This window comes from Syngnathoides biaculeatus, chromosome 15, assembly GCF_019802595.1.
Source record: "Syngnathoides biaculeatus isolate LvHL_M chromosome 15, ASM1980259v1, whole genome shotgun sequence".
NCBI lineage: Eukaryota > Metazoa > Chordata > Actinopteri > Syngnathiformes > Syngnathidae > Syngnathoides > Syngnathoides biaculeatus.
In genome coordinates, this window is record NC_084654.1 from 22,711,499 (window position 1) to 22,731,924 (window position 20,426).

At 44.3% G+C, this 20,426-nt stretch overlaps 2 protein-coding genes across 2 annotated transcripts in view; both read right to left on the bottom strand.

Annotated features, from left to right (window-relative positions):
• Positions 1-229: 229 nt before the first annotated feature.
• On the bottom strand, positions 230-14,076 carry LOC133512985 (phospholipid phosphatase 2-like). Its single transcript, XM_061843128.1, has 6 exons — positions 13,440-14,076; positions 3,765-3,916; positions 3,323-3,585; positions 2,390-2,447; positions 2,143-2,319; positions 230-735 (listed from the first exon to the last, which is right to left on the bottom strand). The coding sequence occupies exons 1-6, from the start codon at positions 13,498-13,500 to the stop codon at positions 598-600; spliced, it is 849 nt and encodes a 282-aa protein (XP_061699112.1). The 5' UTR covers positions 13,501-14,076; the 3' UTR covers positions 230-597.
• A 967-nt stretch (positions 14,077-15,043) lies between these two features.
• atr (ATR serine/threonine kinase) overlaps positions 15,044-20,426 on the bottom strand; it is a 33,101-nt gene continuing 27,718 nt past the window's right edge. The window contains exons 40-48 of the mRNA XM_061843127.1: positions 20,030-20,164; positions 19,507-19,707; positions 18,547-18,690; positions 17,510-17,660; positions 17,287-17,443; positions 16,619-16,772; positions 15,938-16,089; positions 15,639-15,744; positions 15,044-15,569 (exon numbers count right to left, since the gene is read on the bottom strand). Coding sequence (XP_061699111.1) covers positions 15,396-15,569; positions 15,639-15,744; positions 15,938-16,089; positions 16,619-16,772; positions 17,287-17,443; positions 17,510-17,660; positions 18,547-18,690; positions 19,507-19,707; positions 20,030-20,164 — 1,374 coding nt within the window. The 3' untranslated portion in view covers positions 15,044-15,395. The remainder of the gene's footprint in view (positions 15,570-15,638; positions 15,745-15,937; positions 16,090-16,618; positions 16,773-17,286; positions 17,444-17,509; positions 17,661-18,546; positions 18,691-19,506; positions 19,708-20,029; positions 20,165-20,426) is intronic.

Below are 20,426 nucleotides of genomic sequence, written 5' to 3' on the forward strand. Positions count from 1 at the left end.
ATCGGCGACTTCAGTCCAAATTATGGTGTGGCGAAAAGCGATGGATCAAGTGTCCACTCTGACTTCGGGGAAGCGGGAAGATGGCAAAAATGTCCCGGAAAATACATTTTTTTTTTGCTTGGAATTAATAAGTTGATTCAACTTAAAAAATCTGAAATTCTAACTCTATTTGGTAATAAAAATGATCATATAAATTTTAATTTTCACAGAATATGAGCACTACAGTATGTAAAAATAATAAATTTTATTCGATACGGTACAGTTGTCATGGATAAAAACAAAAAAATGAAAACAATACTGTAATAAAAACGCGTTAGCTCAAGCAGTGAGCAGTCCTGCTTGTAAAAAGGTAAAATTTTAGTGGTAAAGCAGCAACAGTCTCATCCCAAAAATTAAAAATGAATTTTTTCCACACTATCTACCCCCCCCCCCATCAAGTCACAGCATCAACGCTCCAAACAAACCGTAACAAAAATATGGCATCATGTCACATATTGATATAACGCATGTACACTCGACACGATGGCGTATTTTGGAGATAAGTCCCAACTGGCGGTCGCGGACGTGAAATGGCGTCGGTGGCTGCGTGTCGCGATGTCATACGGGCGGCGAGTAGTTGTAGTGGTTGGCGCGCTGCGGGCTCGGTTTGCGCTCCAGACGCTCGCCGTCGGCCGCGTCCGTCCGCGTGCGCGCCGGCTCGCCGCGCTGCTTGAAGAAGTCCGACACGTATTTAACCTTCAATAGAAAGGTTTTTTTCAATTTTATTTTTTATTTTTCAGCGGCACCTCGCCTCACAAGTGACCCGACTTGAGTTGGGAGCTCGAGTGGTGGCGAACTTCACAAAAAGCGCCTTTTTTTTTTTTTTTCTTCTATTGCGGAAAGCGAACAATTCTTCTTTTGCTTTTTTAAAATTATAATACGAGATGGTGTACAATTCTTAAAACAACAACAACAAAAAAAAGGCCAAAAAGTTGACTGGAAGACTCAACATACGGTAGAAAAAAAAAAGTGAATATTTAATCAAACCAGGCAAAACGTTTGCTAGCTTAATGGGTGAGTGAAATGCCACAGACAGGCGAACAAAATTGGCGTGGATTTAGCAGTACTCCAAAACCTTTAAACATTTTCATCCAAGCCACAGCAACACCCGCAGACTAAAGTATGTAAACGACGCGTAACTTCATCTTTATCTGCAAAAATTGTACGTTTTTCCAATACTGTACGTAGCGTGCTATTTTTTTGCACTAAAAAGTTGTTGACTTGGGCGGTGCTGGAATTGGCTTATTTATTGGTTATTTTTATTTCAACGGAGAAATTTGATTTGAGGGTTGTGAGTTACTACCGTGGTCCTAGGACCAAATAAACTTGTAAGCCAAGGCACCAATGCATATTGAAGTACCGTAATACGCGGCCTATAGAGCGGCGCCTGCCTCAGTACACGGACAGAGTTTAACGGTAGCGCGGGGCTAGCGTGAGTGCAACATTAGGATTAGCGCGGTGCTAATGCTAGCGCCGCAGCACCGCGTAAACCACAAGGTTGAAAGCGTGTGAAAAAAGTCGCGGCTTGTTTTATTATTTTTCCATTTGTGTCTTATGCTCTGATTTTATGTATTGCGTTAGTTTTTTTGATTTAGTACGTATTCTTGATTTATGAACTATATTTTGATTTGTTATTTTATTTATTTGTATTATTTATTAGTTTTCATGAACCACGTTTTTACTTTAATAATGTATTTTGTATGTAATATAAATTATTTGGCGGGCATATTTTAGTACTATTTTGTTAATTCCATATTTCTATCTGTTTTAATTTATTTCAATTATTGTCAATGTAGAACATCTATATATTAAATATACATTTTTATCAAGAGTTTATAAAAATTCAGTGACCAAGATTTGATTTTTTTTTTTTTTTTTGTGTAGAAGTCATAACGACAAACATTTTTTATAAAAACAGAAAAAGAGTAAAGCCGGCCGAGCACACGCCTTTTTGGACCAGATGAAATTAATTCGGATAGCGTTTGTAATATTGAAATGTCATCCGTGTACACCGACGACCCCACCGTCATTTTTTTTTTCTTCTTCTTCTTCTTCTGGGTCTCGGACCCACCGTTCGAGACCGATCGGCGCGGCTGTACTCACGGTGAGGACGGCGATGAGCGCCCCCTGCAGGAGTCCCACCAGCACGTCGCTCCAGTGGTGCTTGTAGTCGGAGACGCGCGTGTAGCCCACGTACAGCGAGAAGGCCACCAGGAAAAACTGGATGGTGGGCCGCACCAGCCGGGTCCACTTGCCTTGCACGCGGGCCTGCACGTACAGCTGAAGGGCGGCCCACAATCGCACAATCAGTGTGTGTCCGTGTGCGTAGATGTGTGTGATCCGCACTCACCGACAGGAAGAGCATGCAGTACATCCCGAACGACGAGTGGCCCGAGTAGAAGGACAACCTGAACAACGGAGTTGCCAAAAGTCAGCTTGAGAAGCGCACAACCCATTTTCGTTTCTTTCACAAAAACTGAAGTAACTTTGCAGGAAACGAGGAAAAAAAATTGGAACTTTGGATTCGGTAAGGCTTCCGAGTACCACTAGAGGGCGCCTGCGTACCACTTGTGGTACTTCAACCACACCCTATCTACACAATTCCTTCTCAGAAAACGAAAAGCTTTGTTTTCCAGAATTTTATAATCCTGAAATTTCACGATCAATTTCAAGAATTTCTTTTTTTTTTTTTTTCCGAGTTGCTTTCATGGTTGAGTGTACTTGATATAAAGTTTCTTTCGGCGTCATCTCAGATGAACGCACGTATTTGTTTGGCCCAATTTTTACGCCGCCTGACGCAACCCTTCTCAGGGAGTGGAGGCCCCAGTGGGATACGAACCCACAACCCCTGGTTCACCAAACCAGTGCTCTAACCAGTGAGTCTACTTTATATAAATACATTATATATTTATATAAATTATTTTTATTGATTAAATTATTTATATAAAGCAAAATATATATTTTTTTCTATTTTTATTGATTCAATTAATTATATAAACTGAAATATATAATTTGTAGTATTTTTTTATTGAATTCTTACATTTAATTATAGCAACAGAGCACTCATAAAATGACTTTTTATGTTAAATTAGATTTAAAAAAATTGAAATTTTTGCACAAAAAAAGTTAGTTTACATCAAATTAGCACTATGCTTCTTTCCCCTGGTTTTAATATAATGATTCCTTTTTTTCTGCAATATTCTCAATTTTTTTCCAGTTTCTTGTGTTTTTCATTCGCTTGATTTTTTTTTCATCTTTTACATTGGTTGCCACGGCGACCCACCTCGACTCGGTGACGTTGCGCAAGCTGCCGGTGCAGTTGATGCGCAGCACGTACCCGCTGCAGCCGGCGGGGGCGCACACGGCCAAGAAGTTGGGGCGGGGCCGCCCGATGGTGAACTTGGCCAGGTCGGTGAGCGACTGGCTGACGGCGGCGCCGAACAGGAAGGTGCCCACCACCTTGTAGAGCGCCGACAGGTACTGGTTGAACTGGGAGTTGGAGTGCAGACGCTTGGTGTGCACCAGGTAGGCCTCGCCGCTCGTGATCTGAGCGGCGCAACCACGACCGTAAGCGGGACTCAGAAATTGTTTTCATCACAGGACGCATATTATTATTATTATTTTAGTAATCGTCGATCTCCTTGACCGACAAAACAACGCTAATGCTAGCATGGCGAGCGTTCACGGCCCATGCGGAGCTCGGAACCCGGCGGGCATCGACTCACGATGACGATGGAACTGGTGACGGTGACGGCCGCCATGGCGCCGTGAGAGATGGTGTCTCTCTTGTAGGGGTAGTCGATGCTCTTGTCGTCGCAGTCGATGCCTCTCTGGTAGGGGCTGAACATCAACGTCAGGATGGCTGAGGGCAAGGCCGCTAGGGGGGGGCGGGGTTCGGGTTACACCACTTATAACGCCAACGATGGCCCACATAGGCACAAATTCATAATCCAGACTAGAAAAGTATCAGACATGACTGGGAAAGTAGCTTTCCAGACTGGCCGCAAGTTTGCAAAATATACATGCGTGCGCATTAATCACGGGGAGACTTTTCAGCACGGGGGAGCGCTCAGACCGTCCCAGCGGTCCGATCCGGTCTCCTTTGGTCCTTGCCTTAATCTTCACGCAATATGGTTCTACTGGCGCTCGTCAGCCAACAGGATCCGCCTCAAGTGGTTTTCGGTGCGAGTTCTGCGATTGGCACAAAACTTTTTCAGCGGAATCATTTGGACCCGCGCGAGTGTCGGGAGGGGGTTCGGGTCCGTCTCAAAGGGGGAGGCCGCACGGCACGCCGAGCCGCTGATCGGGAACTTTCAACTCGGCCGAGGCCGGCGTGCGTGCCTGCTCCGGGCCGACGGCGGCTCGAGAAAGGTCAGGTGACGGCTTGCTCTGTGGCCAAAAAGACTCCCGGCTCCAAGTAGACTTTAAGAGCGGAGGACATAATGCTGTCTCCTAAATCTGAGCTGAACAATAGTCCAGGACTCAAATGACTTTTCCTGTTTTCCTGATCTGGTCACTCCGCTGCCAAAGCTAATACCGGCGAAGAATGGATGGTTTTGGGCTTTATGAAGCACGAGCGAGGCGAGAAACCTCTTAACGCGTCGCTTCCTTCCTCCAGACTGTGGGACCGACTCTGAAAGAAAGTGCAACCAAAGACGACTGGTGACACGCGGAGGAGCACGACTTGCTGGGAATAGCAAAAAAAAAAAAAAATGTCCCCCACCCTCCAACCCCGACTGTGACTTGCTAGATTATTTGTTTAAACTACAACTATGCCACTAACGTGAACTCCAAAAGACACGTAAAAATGAATCAGAAGAAGCCTCCCCGTGAATTTCCGCTAACAATCCAGGCTAAACTGCTCCAAAAATTAGGGCTTTCGTGTCATTTTATGTCATTTTAAGAGAATAATTGAAAGAGTACCCAATTCCTACACGCCCCCCCCCCCCCAAAAAAAAAAAAAAATGCGAATAGGTGAATTTCCGAAAAGCAAACCGGGGTAAGAGTTCATTGTACACTGGTACCTTGACATGAATTTGATCTATGTGACCCTGCTCATAACTCAAATAACTTATCAGATCATCTCCCCTCTTTGAAATGAATGGGAATGCCAATAAATCTGTTCTGGCCCGCCAAAATAAAAGCAAGAAACTTAATAGGAAAAAGAGAACTGCAAAGTTTTGTGCTGTATAAAAACAAACATATAACATGAAATCTACTTCACTTTAACTGATCATTTTTTTTGACTAGCTCCATCCATCCATTTTCTTTGCCACTTATCCTCACAAGGGTCGCGGGAGGCAGGGTACACCCTGAACTAGTTGCCAGCCAATCGCAGGGCACAAAGAGACAAAAGGGCGCACTTCCAATCACACCTAGGGGCAATTTAAGGTGTCCAATTAATGTTGCATGTTTTTGGGATGCCGGAGGAAACCGGAGCGCCTGGAGAAAACCCACACAGCTGGGGCCGGGATCGAACGGGGTCCTCAGAACTGTGAGGCTCACGCTTTACCAGCTGATCCAGCGTGCCTGACTAGCTACAAACAACTTCCATATAATTCAGATGAGCCTTTTCAACATCGGAACAATTCTTCCAATTTGTCGCTGGCCACATTTTTCAAGCCTTTGTTTTCTCTTTATGGCGGAGGAAAACCCACCGACAAGTTCCGATGAAAGGACCCCCCCCCCCCCCCCCCGGCGCTTAGCTCAGAAAAATGGCGTCCATTATCCCGCCCGACAGGTCCAGCGTGCGCTGCCCTCCTGTTTGCTCTGCAGGGCGCAAGCATAACATTTTGATAAGACGGCCGCCAGCGCGGTCGGCCGCGATTGTGCGACGGCGCCGGCCTTCAAAACAAAACACACCGATGGCGCGGTCAAGCGCCATCCGGGTCCTTCCATGGCACAATCAGTGAAGGACTGGACCGGATTGCAGCATTGGCGGGACTTAAAGAAGTACCAATATTTTCTTTCTGTACATGCAATATGTGTTTTTTTTTTCCAGGTATCTCTGCTTTTGTCACTTTAATCCCCTCATTTGAAAGAGATAATAAACTGCGATTAATATATTGATTAAGATCCATCGTGCATTGCAGGTGTGATTGTGAGTGCGGCAGTCGTTTATCCCGACGTGCCCTGCGATTGGCCGGCGACCAGTTCAGGGTGTACCCCGCCTCCTCCCAGATGACATCTGGGGTAGGCTCCAGCACTCCTATGAAGCTTGTGGGGATAAGTTGCTAAGAAAATGGATGGATACACCGATTCCCGTCTTTAAAAAGCCAAAAATGCATACTCTGTAGGGTTTAAGTCTGGAGACTGACTTGGGCAGTCTACAACTTTGCACTTCTTGCCCCTGATGAACTCCTTTCTTGTTTTGACAGTTGGTTTTAAACCATTATGAGGGTCCGCTGTTTTCGACAGAGGCAGTAGTAAAGTCATAATTACATCAAATATTTATATAAAGAACATAATTTGCGACAAATACTAGTGTGTGGTTAACTGAGCATTCCTTCCTGTCCCACGTGACCACATATTCTTACAGCGATGCGCAAACTAGTTCACGGCGGATCATTTGAACCTCAAAACCTGACATGGCGGGATTTTGGTAAACCGAGGACCCCCAGGAGCTACCGTAGCTGGACGATCGTAGATTAAATTATTTTTTTTTTTTTTGCTTGATTTGAGTCAACTTTTACAGAGAAAAATGAAGACGGTCTCGCAAAGACGGTTTTTATGTCCAGAGATTTTAAAGAGAAACAAGGGAAAGGATTGTTTCATACTTTCCCAATACCCCCCCCCCCCCCCCCCCCGATTCCACTCTGGAAAAATAAACAAGATGGAATTTGGGATCAGACACAAGTACAACTTCCTATTGACCCTCGGCACCAGAAGGAAGTGGAAAGTGTTCCTGTTATTCAGGGCCTCGATGGTCAGCGTCCCCAGGCCGGCAGAGATAGACGCGGGTAAGCGCCGAGACGTGAACATTTTTTACAAATTTTCATTTTATTTTATTTTTTGACGTATGGCTGACTCCGCAGACTCCGCACACACTTTGCTCGAGTTTGTTGTCTCGTGGCCATTCGCGACTGCTGCTTAGTCCACGTCACACTCGAGTGTTACACCAGGAGCGACGTTTCACCTCGCTCACAGAATCTTTACGAAAACAAGACTTTCCCACCCCCCTTCTTTCTCATTTGTTCCACAGTGATAATATTATGAGACCACCTCACTACCCCCACGCCCCCCCCACCCCCACGGTCCTAACTAATATGGATGTCCACAAACGTGAACAAGTTGATGTTAGCTAAAGGCTGCTTATGTTGCTAGCTGGTCTAAAGCAGGGGTGTCGAACTCATTTTTGCCGCCGGCCACATTGTAGTTACAATTTCCCTCAGAGGGCCGTTATGAATGTGAAACCATGAAAATCTTTCACCTCGTCATATTTACAGATGAAATTTATTAGCTAAGTTTTGTCATCACAAATCAAGGGTAACTATTGCTATTGTTTGGGCACAGACTATTGCTATCAATATCTCAATGTTATCATTTATGATATGACAATTTGAAACTTCAGCACAGATTTTTTTTCAAATCATGCAAGTTGATACTCATAATTTGCCTTTGCGGGACACACAAAATCATGAGACGGGCCATATTTGGCCCCCGGGCCTTGAGTTTGACACATGTGGTCGAAAGATTTATTTTTAGCAGTATCCCGTCATTGAAAAATAAAATCATTTTGTGTGCGATAACATCGATGCTTCATACTTCTGCCGGGTTCAAAGGTCATTCTGGGAGACTAAACCTGTCCGGACCTGCTGCGAAAACAAGCTCAAGAAAATAAATAAATGAAACAAATAAAAGAATATTGAAGTGAAGAAGAAACGGGCAACTTGCAAATTTTTATTCCCCTCGCCATGGGATTTTTTTTTTTTTTTTTTTTAATAAACAGGACCCTGACAAATGAAAAATGATGGGAACTCTACACCACGCACGCACATTTTCTCTTCACTTTCTCACTTTCATTTTTGCATGGGATTGCGAGGCAGCAAGAGTCAATAGTTCTCACTTTTACTCTGACATATATTTGGCAGATACTGAGAATGTGTGTGTGTGTGTGTGTGTGTGTGTTTGTGAGTGACATTTCAACTTTGGTCCAAAATAGCACCTCAATAACAATCTGCAGTGACGGTTAACAGTTGTCAAACACCAACTTGAAAAAGTAGCCTCGAGTATGAGCAAATAGTCGTGGAGCAAAGTCGTACTTCAAGCCTTGTTTGATATGAACCAAATCCTGCTCTAAAACACAAATATTTACGGACCGTGGTATAGATAATCCTCAAATATATTACTACAATACTGTTTCTTTCCAAAAAAAGAAAAAAAAAAAAAAACTTGGACAGGACAAGCGAACATCTCATTACGTGACTCGACGCGGCTTCATGACGGAAAGGTAGCCGGCACGGTCGGGCGGCACAGACCTGAGTGGGCGACGGCGCTCGAAACCCGGTGCCCCCCTAACTACTGCAACTTGTCCTTACCCGCTTTTCTGCATCGGTGCCACTTATACGGAACAAACGCCGCGTAATAACATCATTGAAAAATGGCAGCTCGTACGGGGCGCCGCGGAAGGGGCTTCTCGCCGGCGGTCAAAGATGGAGGGCTAACGCATAATGACAGGATGGACGTTTGACCGCTGAGGGGAAGGGGGCAAAATAAAACACGCGGATTGAGAGTTGTGGACATTCAGCACATTCCGACGCCATCTGCCCCCCACACACGGGGACACGCAAACATGCACACGATTTTAGGGGTGAGGGGTGGGCGGGGGGGCTGTAATGGTGGTTTTAACCACACACACACCACACACACACAAAAGTCATGAGAAGATCACATCTGGGACTTCACACACTGTACACCAAAACTACCGTCCGATCCCCACGTTTTAATCCGACAGCACCAAAGATGCCCGCAAAACGGACGATCAGCGTGTCGACAGCGTGTAAATACATCCTGTAGTTAAAGAGTGGGGGGGGGGGGGTGCAAAAAAGAAGCCAGAAGATGGTTATTATCATTCCTGCCTGTCAGTCATCAGGTGGCCCGTAGGTTGAAGAACAACCCCAAGTGTCCTTCGAAAGACGTCCCGCCATGTTACGAGGCAGAACACGGGTCCGATTGTAAAAGGCATTTCGGTTGAAGGCCGTGTAGTGCAACTGTCAGATGAAGGTGCATGTCAAACTAAATATCAAACAAAAAATCATGACATTGTATTTTTAAAACAAAGGCGTAGCTCCGCTATCTTAAAGCTAGCATACAAAACACCATAGGCGCACAAGCTAATAGTTAGCATCTCTGGGTGGTACCATCTCAGCAATGGCTCTCTGATCACAAATGGTGGTGCAACACATTTAGAAAGATAATCGAACAGTAGTAGTAGGTATAAATTACCTTACTAATATTACTAACTAATATTACTGCTGTACGGAAATGGCGATAGGGGCCGACTCGCCATTTACCTGTAGGTCGGTCTTCTACTGCCCCAAAGCGGCCGAGGCGCACAAAATGGGATATGATGATATTTCTAGCTCACGGTTCAGTCTTATCATTTTTTATTTATAACATTAGAAACTGAATACTGCATTTTTTTTCATTCTTGCTTGAGTCGAAATATTGAAGGGGAACAGGAACAGGACTCACTCCTCAGCGTGGCAGCCCGAGAAATATGTTTTCATTTGAAATGTGGGCATTTCATTTGAAGAGAGGGAAGTATTTCAGATTTATTTTTGCATCGGTATCTCTGTTTGTATGGAGCGGATCTTTTTCACTTTGACTGTAACGTGTTGGGGGGGGGCTACGTTGTCATGGTGACCGTCATTCTCTCTCTCTCTCTCTCTGCGATATTCGTGCACCCACGAGATCAAAACACTAAAAATGGCGCTGTCGCAATAAGCTCCAATAATTCGGCACAACATCAATAGTTTGTCTTCTTGAAAAATCATTTGACAATCCTGCTGCATCAGCTGCAAAACATAATTCAGTTGAGATATTTGAAGAAATTTTTGTTAGAGTAGATTGAACAATAGTTGTATGAACCGCAATCTTTGACGTCAGATTTCAAAACTAGTTTGTTGTCTATGTGTTATACTACGACGAGGCCACGAAACATTTCAATGGTTTTATTAAGTACCTGGAAGGGAAACCGCGACAGAAATGAGTTTGACGTGCATCCGAAAGCGATCGCTGTCCGCAACATCCGCTAGCCAGAGTTTGATCTGCGCTGCTTGTTTACACAGTAGACATGTGGCCAGGTTGTGAAGCAGTTCCACTTCCTGTAACTTGTCGAATCTGTAACGTAATTTCCACACGCTTTCAACCCTGCGGTTTATGCAGTGATGCGGCTAATTTGTGCATTTCTTCCTAACGGCCGCAAGGGGGGACACTTGAGCGGAAAAGGTAAGCGTGAGACCGGTGGAATATATGTGCCGAGGAAGTGACTTTTACCGGTCCGGCCCTGTTAGCGCTGCGCTAGCGTGTTAGTGCAATATCTCAGTCCAGTATTTTTTTTAAGCGGCCCTGTTAGCACGGCACTAGGGTTTGGCCAGCGGCACTAGCATTAGCGTGGCGGCACTAGAGTTACAATATTGCTAGCGTTAAACTCTCTTCGTACCGTCTTTGTAAATATCTCGTGTTTCAATGTGGGCACTTGTTTTTTTTTTTTTTTTTTAAACACAGCTGCGGGGTATGCATGTACCAAATGGTATTTCCTTTACAAATGTACTGGGTGAGGCTTATAACCAGGTGCGCGCTGTAGGCCAGAAATTACAGTACTGTGTTATGAGAACCGTCACTACATGGGACAAGTGCACCCCTACCGTTTGCACAATTCTTTAGAATAATTTCACGGACTTGCATTCCCATCCGTAACCTAGCGCTCATCGGTGCGGTTCGATTTTGCGACACCCGATCCGGACGCTCCTTCGGGCTTCCACATTGGCCTTTCTTCCGACTGTTACTATTCTGATTGATTCAGCTGTTCCATTTTTGATCTCTTGAAACCCGATCTTTGTCCTGCCAGCGGGCCTAACGTGCTGGTGGACTTGCGACAAATGTCTATTTTTACTCTTTTTTTTTTTTTTTTTCCCAATCACTAACTCAAATGGAGGATTGGCGAGGCCTAAAGGTCATGAAGCGTCTCAGTGGAGGCGGCCATCAAGTGCTGGACTGGAGAAACTCGACGGAAATAACAAAATTTGGGGCAAAAATCAAATTTAATAAAAAAACAACAACAACTGGAAAATCAGATACTTGTTCATGAAATTAATCTCCAGATAATCTGATGAACTCAACCTTCCCTCTCAGAATTTTTTATAGCCAATAATGGAATTGTGTAATCATGCCAACTATTCTTAAAAACTCAAACCTATCACAGTTTTGCATAGTTTTATGAAATTAGTGCACACACACCCCTTGTGTTTTTTTTTTTTTTTTACAGCCAGTAAAGTACTTTATGCGCCGTCGTGCTATCGCGTTCAAAATTGGAAAAGAAAAAAAAATAACTAGTCATAAAATCTTGGAAGGCATTATACTGAATTGGCACACCTCAAAAATGAATAATAACGCCAATAGCGTTGATGAGTGTGTGTTGGCAACAAATTTCATGATCCGTTCGCGTGATTATCACGTTAGTCAGTATCATTGACGTCATCGATTGAATCGAGGTCAACTCTGCTTTCATCACATTACCGCCGACAAAATAAATACATAAATAAATACATTTGAGCGACGAGACGCCTAGCCCACGCTAGCTCAAATTCCAGCTAACATTCCACAGTCACAGTTTGTAAAGTAGCTCCCGGTATCTTCCCACCTACAAGGCGCTTTGACGCTGATGGGACACCGACAACACCTGGAGGGTGTCGATTCTGACACGTTCTAATATCGGCGCTGGAGACCCTGGCAAGCTCCCGCAAGTCGTTTTGTTTGCCGCACAGAACACACGCAAAAAACCTGTTTGTGGATTAGACTACAAGTCAGATTGGGTCACTCGTGAGGCCACAAAGTCACATTAAATGCCATAAAAACTTGCATTACCGCTGAATCACATCATCTTGTCAAAAAAAAATCAATGTTGGGGGGGGGGGCACCAAAAAATGGATACAACCGTTACCGTGGTGACAACGACAACAGCATCAATTTCTCAAAGGGCCCTTGAAGTAAGAGTCACGTATTTCCCGTACGGCTCGGAAGCAGGCAACAGAACTTCATGTACAGTATGTACCCAGTACTAACCACAACTAAGTTGATGAAATATAGTATTAAGAGTAGAGGTGCAAGTATTAATGGATTTATCAAAAACTAAACGATTGCCATATTTATCAATAACTAGTTTGGGAATTGATGAAACATTTAGAGACTTTAACTTAAAATTGTCCAAATCCTCACAATTTCAGCCTCTTGACAAAAAAAAAATCTTAGACAAAGAAAAAAATGTGGATTGTAAAATGTCTACTATAAAATAATTCATGTTAAATCTACTTTGAAACTATTTATAATTAACAATTTAAACGATCATATAATTTAAAAAACATTTTTAAAATAGTCTATTTTATTAATATTTATACTTACTATTAAGAATAAATCATTTTATGGGAAGATTTTAAAAATATGTCAAGTACTCAACTCCCTTCATCATAAATTGATGTTTTTTGGAGGGGTATACAGTGTACATGATCAATTTTGCAAAAAGCTGCTTTACCTGCCACTTACCACTTACAAAAACTTAAGTTGGTGCATTATTCCAAATCTAATAAGAAGTTACCAGCCAAACATTTTTATGTCCTGTGCTCCGCGTGCACGCGCAACACAGACCCTGCAGCATTCCTCGCGTGTTGGGAAATACACATCGACTACGGCTTGTTTGAACAAGATAGTCAGAGAACACATTTCGGTGCTGGTGACTCCAAATCACTTGGGTCGGGTTCGCCACGGGAAATGATCCAAAATGGCACTTTATTTACTTCAAATCATGTATCTTTGCCAGCGTAGTACAGCGACATTTAGGATAAATACTGTTATTCCACTGTCACCAGGTATAACCAATAGTGGAGTGAAATGTGTTTTGAGATTTGTGAGATTTTCAAATATGTTTTAATTGGCTCACAAAATGTTTAGCACGAGCTGCACTAAACCGACCGTGTAGTATTTACCACAACGTGTTTTCTAGCCTACTCTGCATGGTGCAACTTGTTGTGTGGCCAACGAAAAGATGATAAATGGATAAAACATGTGCTTGTCTTGAGCAATCTCAGTCGTCACTTTTCATCGTTTCCCAACTTTTGTTTTGATTTAAGAAATTAAGTACAGTCACAATGCAATAAAAATGTAAATAACTAAATATAACTCACCAATAAAGACGCAGAGAATATCCACCACCACCAGAATGACCTTCTTCCCTTGCTCCGTCATGTTTCGGGCCCCGATGTGTGGTCGTAAAACAACCCCAAACCTGACGCTGAACGGTGCCGCTTCTTCCGGGGGCCCCCCTCGGCGTACCTGTCGCGTCGCCGTGGAACTGACAAAAGTTGTGCGGGCGGGCGGGCAACTTGACGCGCCGGGCGTCAAGTCAGGAGGAGCCGGGAGTCAGGAGGAGGAGGGGGGGGGGGTGGCTTTGGATAGCTTCCCCTCCAACACCACCTGGAGGAGGGAGCGGGGAGATGCCGCCTCTCACGACGCCGTCGTCATTTGTTTGATAGGAAAAGGTCCTCCAGGAAAAAGCAGCAAAACAAGCATGGCCCCTTTCTTGCCTTGCCTCACCGCTCGTGAAAAAAAAAAAAAAAAAACCCTTTAAAAAATTGCTCGCTTGTTGTCAACTACGTCTTCAATTGTTGTGTTCTCACCTCGACATCAAATTTAAGGTACAAAAAGTGGAGCCTTTAACCGTGTTTTCCAATAATTTAACGAATAATCGGGACAAAATTCTTCCCACAGAGGAAGCCATGTTGTATTTGTAATTTCTTCTTCGACCACAGGTGTGACGCGGTTACATGACGTCATATCCGCTCACCTGTATGTCGGGGCGCTGTCGCGTCATTAGGTGAAAAAGGCGCTTATTGTTTCAGATGTATTCGGATACTTTTTCTTAAAAAAAAAAAGTGACCTTGAGCTGCAAAAACATTATCTTGATCAAATGAAAAATAAATAATTAGTTTCCACACATATTAAAAGTGTTTCTACGACGACTTAGAAATACTGTATATACAAATACGAAAAATGGAATGGAAAATGTAACCATAAAACATAACGATGCCAAATGTATATTTTATATATATCCATCCATCCATTTTCTTTGGCACTTATCCTCACTAGGGTCACGGGGAGTGCTGGAGCCTATCCCAGCTGTCGACAGGCAGGAGGCAGGGTACACCCTGAACTGGTCGCCAGCCAATCGCAGGGCACATCGAGACAAACAGCCACACTCACAATCACACCTATGGGCAATTTAGAGTGTCCAATTAATGTTGCATGTTTTTGGGAAGTGGGAGGAAACCGGAGTGCCCGGAGAAAAGCCACGCGGGCACGGGGAGAACATGCAAACTCCACACAGGCGGGGCCGGGATCGAACCCGGGTCCTCGGAACTGTGAGGCCAACGCTTTACCAGCTGATCCACCGTGCCGCCTATTTGGTTATTTAGTTTACTTTTTTAAATTTGAACTTAACATTACAAAAGTATTAGTTTTCTTTGTAACTTATTTTCACATTTTAGTGTAAAAAAAGAGGATGACAAATGTATGATGCTAGAAAATGGAAAGTTGCTTTTTTATACAGAACAGCTACAGCAACTCCCCTCATCCTGAAACGCACATATAAATTTGTAGCCCCCAAAATATTCATTTTAACATTTAGCAAAGATAAATAATTATGGCAATGCTAATTGACCTAAAACAGGAAAAGTCTGACTTCATGTCACTTATTAAAAAAAAAAAAAAAAAAGTCTTACGCAGAATACTGGCATGTTCAAAAATTCCTCCTAAAATTAGGTAAACTAGGCTAGACTAGGTTACCCAAAACTGAAACATAACATACATTTCAGAATCACGCAATTTATTTTTTTTTTATACGTCTTGTTTGACAATAAACCTCAACAGGGAACATCAAATAAACATCTTGAAACCTGTTCTTGAACAACCGTCCACCATCTTCCAAACAACTGCTTGTTGTGAAACACGTGTAAAAAGGTACAAAACATAAAACTCATTTATTGACAAAAACATGTACATAAAGGGCGGGTTCCAGAAAACAGGAACTCGCGAGGGATAACTGGGGCTGGTGAATATGAAAGCAAATATGGAAAGTGCGCACGTTACAGGTAGGGCCCCCAGCCCAGGTACATCAGACAGAGCAGCTTGTCGTCCGTGGCCTCCTGAATCAGGTAGTGTACGTGGCCCTCGATGGACAGGGGCAGTCCCAGAACTTTGTTGCGGCTCTTGATCACGCCCTGGAGACGCTGCTCGATGTCGCACACGTGCGTTTTGGCCTGGCGCGGGACCCAGCGCCTGTTAATACCGTTTAAGCCGACTTGGAAAGGTTTGAAAGTTCTGCCCACCTTTTCGTTGACGATCTCGCCGGTCTCGTGAGCCTGAGTTTTGCAAAGTCCTTTGCCTTGTTTGCTCCATTCCACCAGGGGGTCGTGGAGGAAAGTCTTCAGAACACTCGGAGGGGAAAAAGGAAGTGGACAAAAAAAAAATTCAGTCATTCATAAAAGGTGAGAAAGCTTTTAATCACGTATACTATAATATTATAGAATTACATCGGCACATTTGAAAAAAAAAAAAAAACTTGAAAAAAATGAGATAAACGTTTTTATGGCCGCAGATTCAGGCTTCAACCTGAGATTGCGGGTACCTCATGAGAGGCTCCCGCTGGTCCCGCATCAGCCTCAGCGTGACCTCGCAGGCCTGCCTGAAGAGGCCCTCGGTGCCCATGGGCCCCATGGCGTGCAGCATGTTGTGGGTCAGGCGGAACGGGACCACTTCGGGCACGTCGAACGTCTCCCCCTTAAATTGCATTTCAGTTGCTTTCAATCGGGAAAATAGATTTGATACTCAAGTAAATATATTTATAAGCTCTGTCACAGAATTACTGAAATCCATACATAAGTCAAGGTAATAATAATAATAATATTTATATAGTAAAGCCTCGGTCCTTGAACGTCACCGTTTTCAAACGAAAATTTCGAGATTTTTTTGCCTCTTTTTTCGAACGAAAATTGGTACTCGAACGTCCCCGACAAAACCCGTAAATAACAATGCGCGCGGCGGAAGCAGCGGACGTACCCACGTATTAACTATTTAAATTGTACACGTATTTCTACTATGCAGTTTATTATCAGGAAAAGCTAAAAAAAAAAAAATGCTTAAAAAAATCCAAATTTTTTAGGCTCGGAACGCATTATTTCCTTTTCCATTCATCGTAATGGGAAACATCGATTCGGTTTTCGAACAAATCACTTCTCGAACCGTTTTCTGGAACGGATTGTGGTCGAGAACAGCGGCGTCGCTGTATTGTAAAATAATCAAAGCAAACCTTATTAAAGAGGCAGTTGAAGTCCACGTGCACGCAGTCCCCCGTGAAGGAGTCAAATAGGATGTTCTCGCCGTGGCGGTCCCCAAGGCCTAGGACGTAGCCCACCATGGACATGACGGCAATGGAGCGGCAGTATGCGGAGCGGCTGCTGTACCTACAAGCACAAAAAAAAAAAAAAAAAAAAATGCTAAATGTCAGTCGGGCTATTCACCAATTTTAATCGATGAATTTTGTCATGACGTCTACTTTTATATACATTAGCAGCTTTGTTGCACATCCTGGTTAATGTGCACTGCTTACACAAAGAAAATTACAAAACGCATGCATGTGGAAAACTTTTTGACCCGAGGTATGTGCTTCCAAGCAAAGTCCCCTTGTCTCATCTGCACAGGTCTATATGCGAGTTTTACACACTTGGCCAATAAAGCTGATTCTGATACATGTTTTGATAAAGTGCCATTTTTGCAAGACACAGAAAAATTATTTTTACATGACCTGGACATTTTTTATTTACATTATTTTATGAAATCTGATGCAGGTCAGTGCTGATCAGAAAAAAAATAAACAAATCCATTAAAAAACAGATTTGCATAATGTCATTTTGATTGTTTTTTGTATAAGCAAAGATGGTGGGGGGGGGGGTTCGAATACGAGCGCTTGCATCGTACCACGACGTGGGGTCGGGGAAGGTGCGCAGGAACCACTCGTAGAAGACGGGGGGGTGCCGGGCGCACAGCACCTCCTTGTGTATGCGGAGCTTCTCCTCGAACGGGGCGGTCTTGGGGAGGATCAGCTTCCTCAGCTCCTTGCCCGACAAGTACACACCTGAAAACGTGGACGCCGCGGGGTCACCCCTGGGATCCGTAAAGCCGCCATCTCGGCCTGGCGTACCTCTCTCCTTGTACAGCTTGGTGAGGATGTGTCGGAGCCCGGCCGTGTTGTTGACCCACTCGATGATGCCGCACTCCTCGTTGAGGGGGATGACGGCGTAGGTGCGGATGTGCAGCTCCCGACGCCGGGACTCGGCGTCTTTGCGCAAGCACTATGCAGACACCCGCACAGAAACTACCTCTTTAACATATCTTTCGTATTACTTAGGACCTCTCCTCTGACAAAGACCATCTAGTAGAAACTTTGGGTTCGTTTTAAGAATACTGGCTTCTATGTGAGGAACTACGGTTGTATTATTCAATATCATCAATGTATAAATTAATTTTTACAAATAAAGGCATCCCCAAAGTGACGACATACCCCTAATAGACATCTGGCGCTCACTGCAGTTGAGGAAATAAATATGTATACACACACACACACACACACATATATACCATAATTCCTGGCCTACAGAGCGCACCTGGTTATAAGCCTCGGTACACAGAAGGAGAGTTTAACGGTAGTGCGGCGCTAGGGTTAGGGCAGGGCTAGCGTTAGCGCACCTGGTTATAGGCCTCGGTACACAGAAAGAGTTTAACGCTAATGCGGCACGAGCGTTAAACTCTGTGTACTGAGGCCTATAACCAGGTGCGCTAACGCCAGTGCCGCCGCGCTAACACTAGCGCCGCATCACCGCAATAAACCGCAGGGTTGAAAGCGTGTGAAAAAAAGTCGGGGCTTGTAGGCCGGAAATTACGGTATACATGCAAATATAAAAGTAAAAAGGCAGTACACCCCTGGTATTAAGCTACCTTTACAACTACAGTAGAGCCTCGGTTCTCGACCACAATCCGTTCTAGAAGGCGGTTCGAAAACCGAACCAACCGCTGTGTGCGTTCTGTTATTTCCGGGTTTTGTTGGGGGCGTTTGAGTACTGATTTTTTTTTCAAAACAGAAGCAAAAAAATTATATTTGTTCGAGAACGGGGAAGTTCAAGAACCGAGGCTGTACTGTATAAGAGGAAATCCATTTTTCTACCGGGTGTGTAGTGAGACCTTATTAATGAGGCAGTTGAACTCCATAAGCCTGCAGTCCTTCCTCAGATCATCTTTGGGCTTGCACATCATGGTGTAGCTGCGGCCGTCAGACCCCTTCAGACTGATCTTCTTGGGCTTCTGCAGGGAGGCCAAGATCTCCACCTAGACAAAATCAGTTCAAATCAAGATGCTAAATAAAGCGAGCAAATCGCTAGGTTGGCAAAACAGATGGTTCCGGTGTCAACTACCGCAATTTCCGGCCTACAGAGCCCACCTGCTTATAAGCCTACATTTGTAAAGGAAATACCATTTGGTACATCAATAAACCGCACATGTAAAAGCCGCAAGTTCAAAGTTTAAATACCTTAGATTAGCTTAAAATAGCAAGAACAGAAAAGCACAAACAAGACTGCTTAAAAAAAAAAAAAGCAACATGGTGGCACTAACAGGGGCGGTAAAAAAAACAAACAAAAAAAAAAAACCTACCTAAATCATTGAGACACGGCAGTAACAGAGCAGCAACACGCTAGCGCGGCGCTAACGCTAGCGTGGCGCTAACAGGGCTGGTTAGAAAAAAGATACCAGTAAAAATCACTGAGACACAACATTAACACAGCAGCAAGACGATAGTGCGGTCCAAACAGGGCCGGTAAAAAAAAAATACAGGTAAAGGTCACTTCCTCGGCACATATATTCCACCAGTCTCACTCTTACCTTTTCTGCTCAAGTGCCCCCTTGCGGCCGTTAGAAAAAAAAAAAAAATGCACAAATGAGCCTCATCACCACATAAACTGCAGGGTTGCAAAGTCGCGGCTTATAGGCCGGAAATTACGGTAACTCCGATCAGACCGCAACCATGCTGTTCGTGTAATAAGTGCAGATCAGCCGGGACATGCTTTGAAATATAGAGGCCGCCAAAAAAAAAAAAAAAAAAAAAAAAAAAGCTTTGAGAAGCTCAAAGATGGACGAACGCCTTACCTGGTCTTCGAAGCTGTTCAGGTAGGCCCAGTGTCCCGGGAAGGCGTCGTGGGTGGCGTTGGCCCCGCCCGTGTAGGGCAGCGTGGGGATGAGCACGGACTGGAGCGGGATGAGGATCTCGCTGAAGGTGGGCTCCTCCACCAGACGCTTCAGCTGCTTGAAATGGACGCTCATGCTCAGCGTGCTGCTGTTGCCGTCCACCTGAGAGAGAACAACGCGTACAAGAACATCAAACGGGGGCTGGGAAAGAGGTGCAACGATGAAACAAAATATTAACATCTGCTTTTTTTGACATGTTACACCCCAAAGCAGTAACCGAACTTTAATCAGTTCATGTCATCAGTTCAAAATAATATCCTGTATTTTTTAGCAGCTTCCGCAGTTCAAAATGGGTCTCCGTCGACGTGCAATGCTTACACTAACAACATGGCTCTGAAGAAGCATGTCGGCAAACTCCTAATTTTGGTCACTTGTAATTCTAAGTACAAATGGAACTTCCTGTGCAGAGGATTTACGTACTCACCGGCTTGTTGCAGAGCTCCACCAGCTTGTCAGTCAACCTGTTGGCGTCGAAAACAAACTTATCCAGAGATGGCTTGAGGCTGATGGCCTTCTTCAGGATCTGACTACAGCGGTTCATGCGGGTCGGATAGGAAGACTGGTTTGGGGGGGGGGGGGGGGGGGGGTTATTGGGGGGGGGGGGGGGTTATTGGGGGGGGGGGGGGAGACATTATCATTCATCGGTATACAGTACAATATAATTCACACACATGTGTAATCGCAAAGTATCTAGTTTATTTGCTAAAGTGTGCTCCTTCTTAAAGAAGCTAGCAAGCCACAAGATGGCACCAGAAGGAAGAATGGGAGTTGGGGGGGGGGGGCTTTAAGGATCATTATCATCATCATCATCAGTATACTGT

Bases quoted from the DNA above. Each gene is read 5' to 3' on its own strand.
- LOC133512985 (XM_061843128.1), bottom strand. From the start codon at position 13,500: ATGACGGAGCAAGGGAAGAAGGTCATTCTGGTGGTGGTGGATATTCTC. The intron at 3,586-3,764 runs GTGAGTCGATGC...TGCGCCGCTCAG, and splicing joins TCACCAGTTCCATCGTCATC to ATCACGAGCGGCGAGGCCTA. The intron at 2,448-3,322 runs GTGGGTCGCCGT...TCCGTTGTTCAG, and splicing joins CGCAACGTCACCGAGTCGAG to GTTGTCCTTCTACTCGGGCC.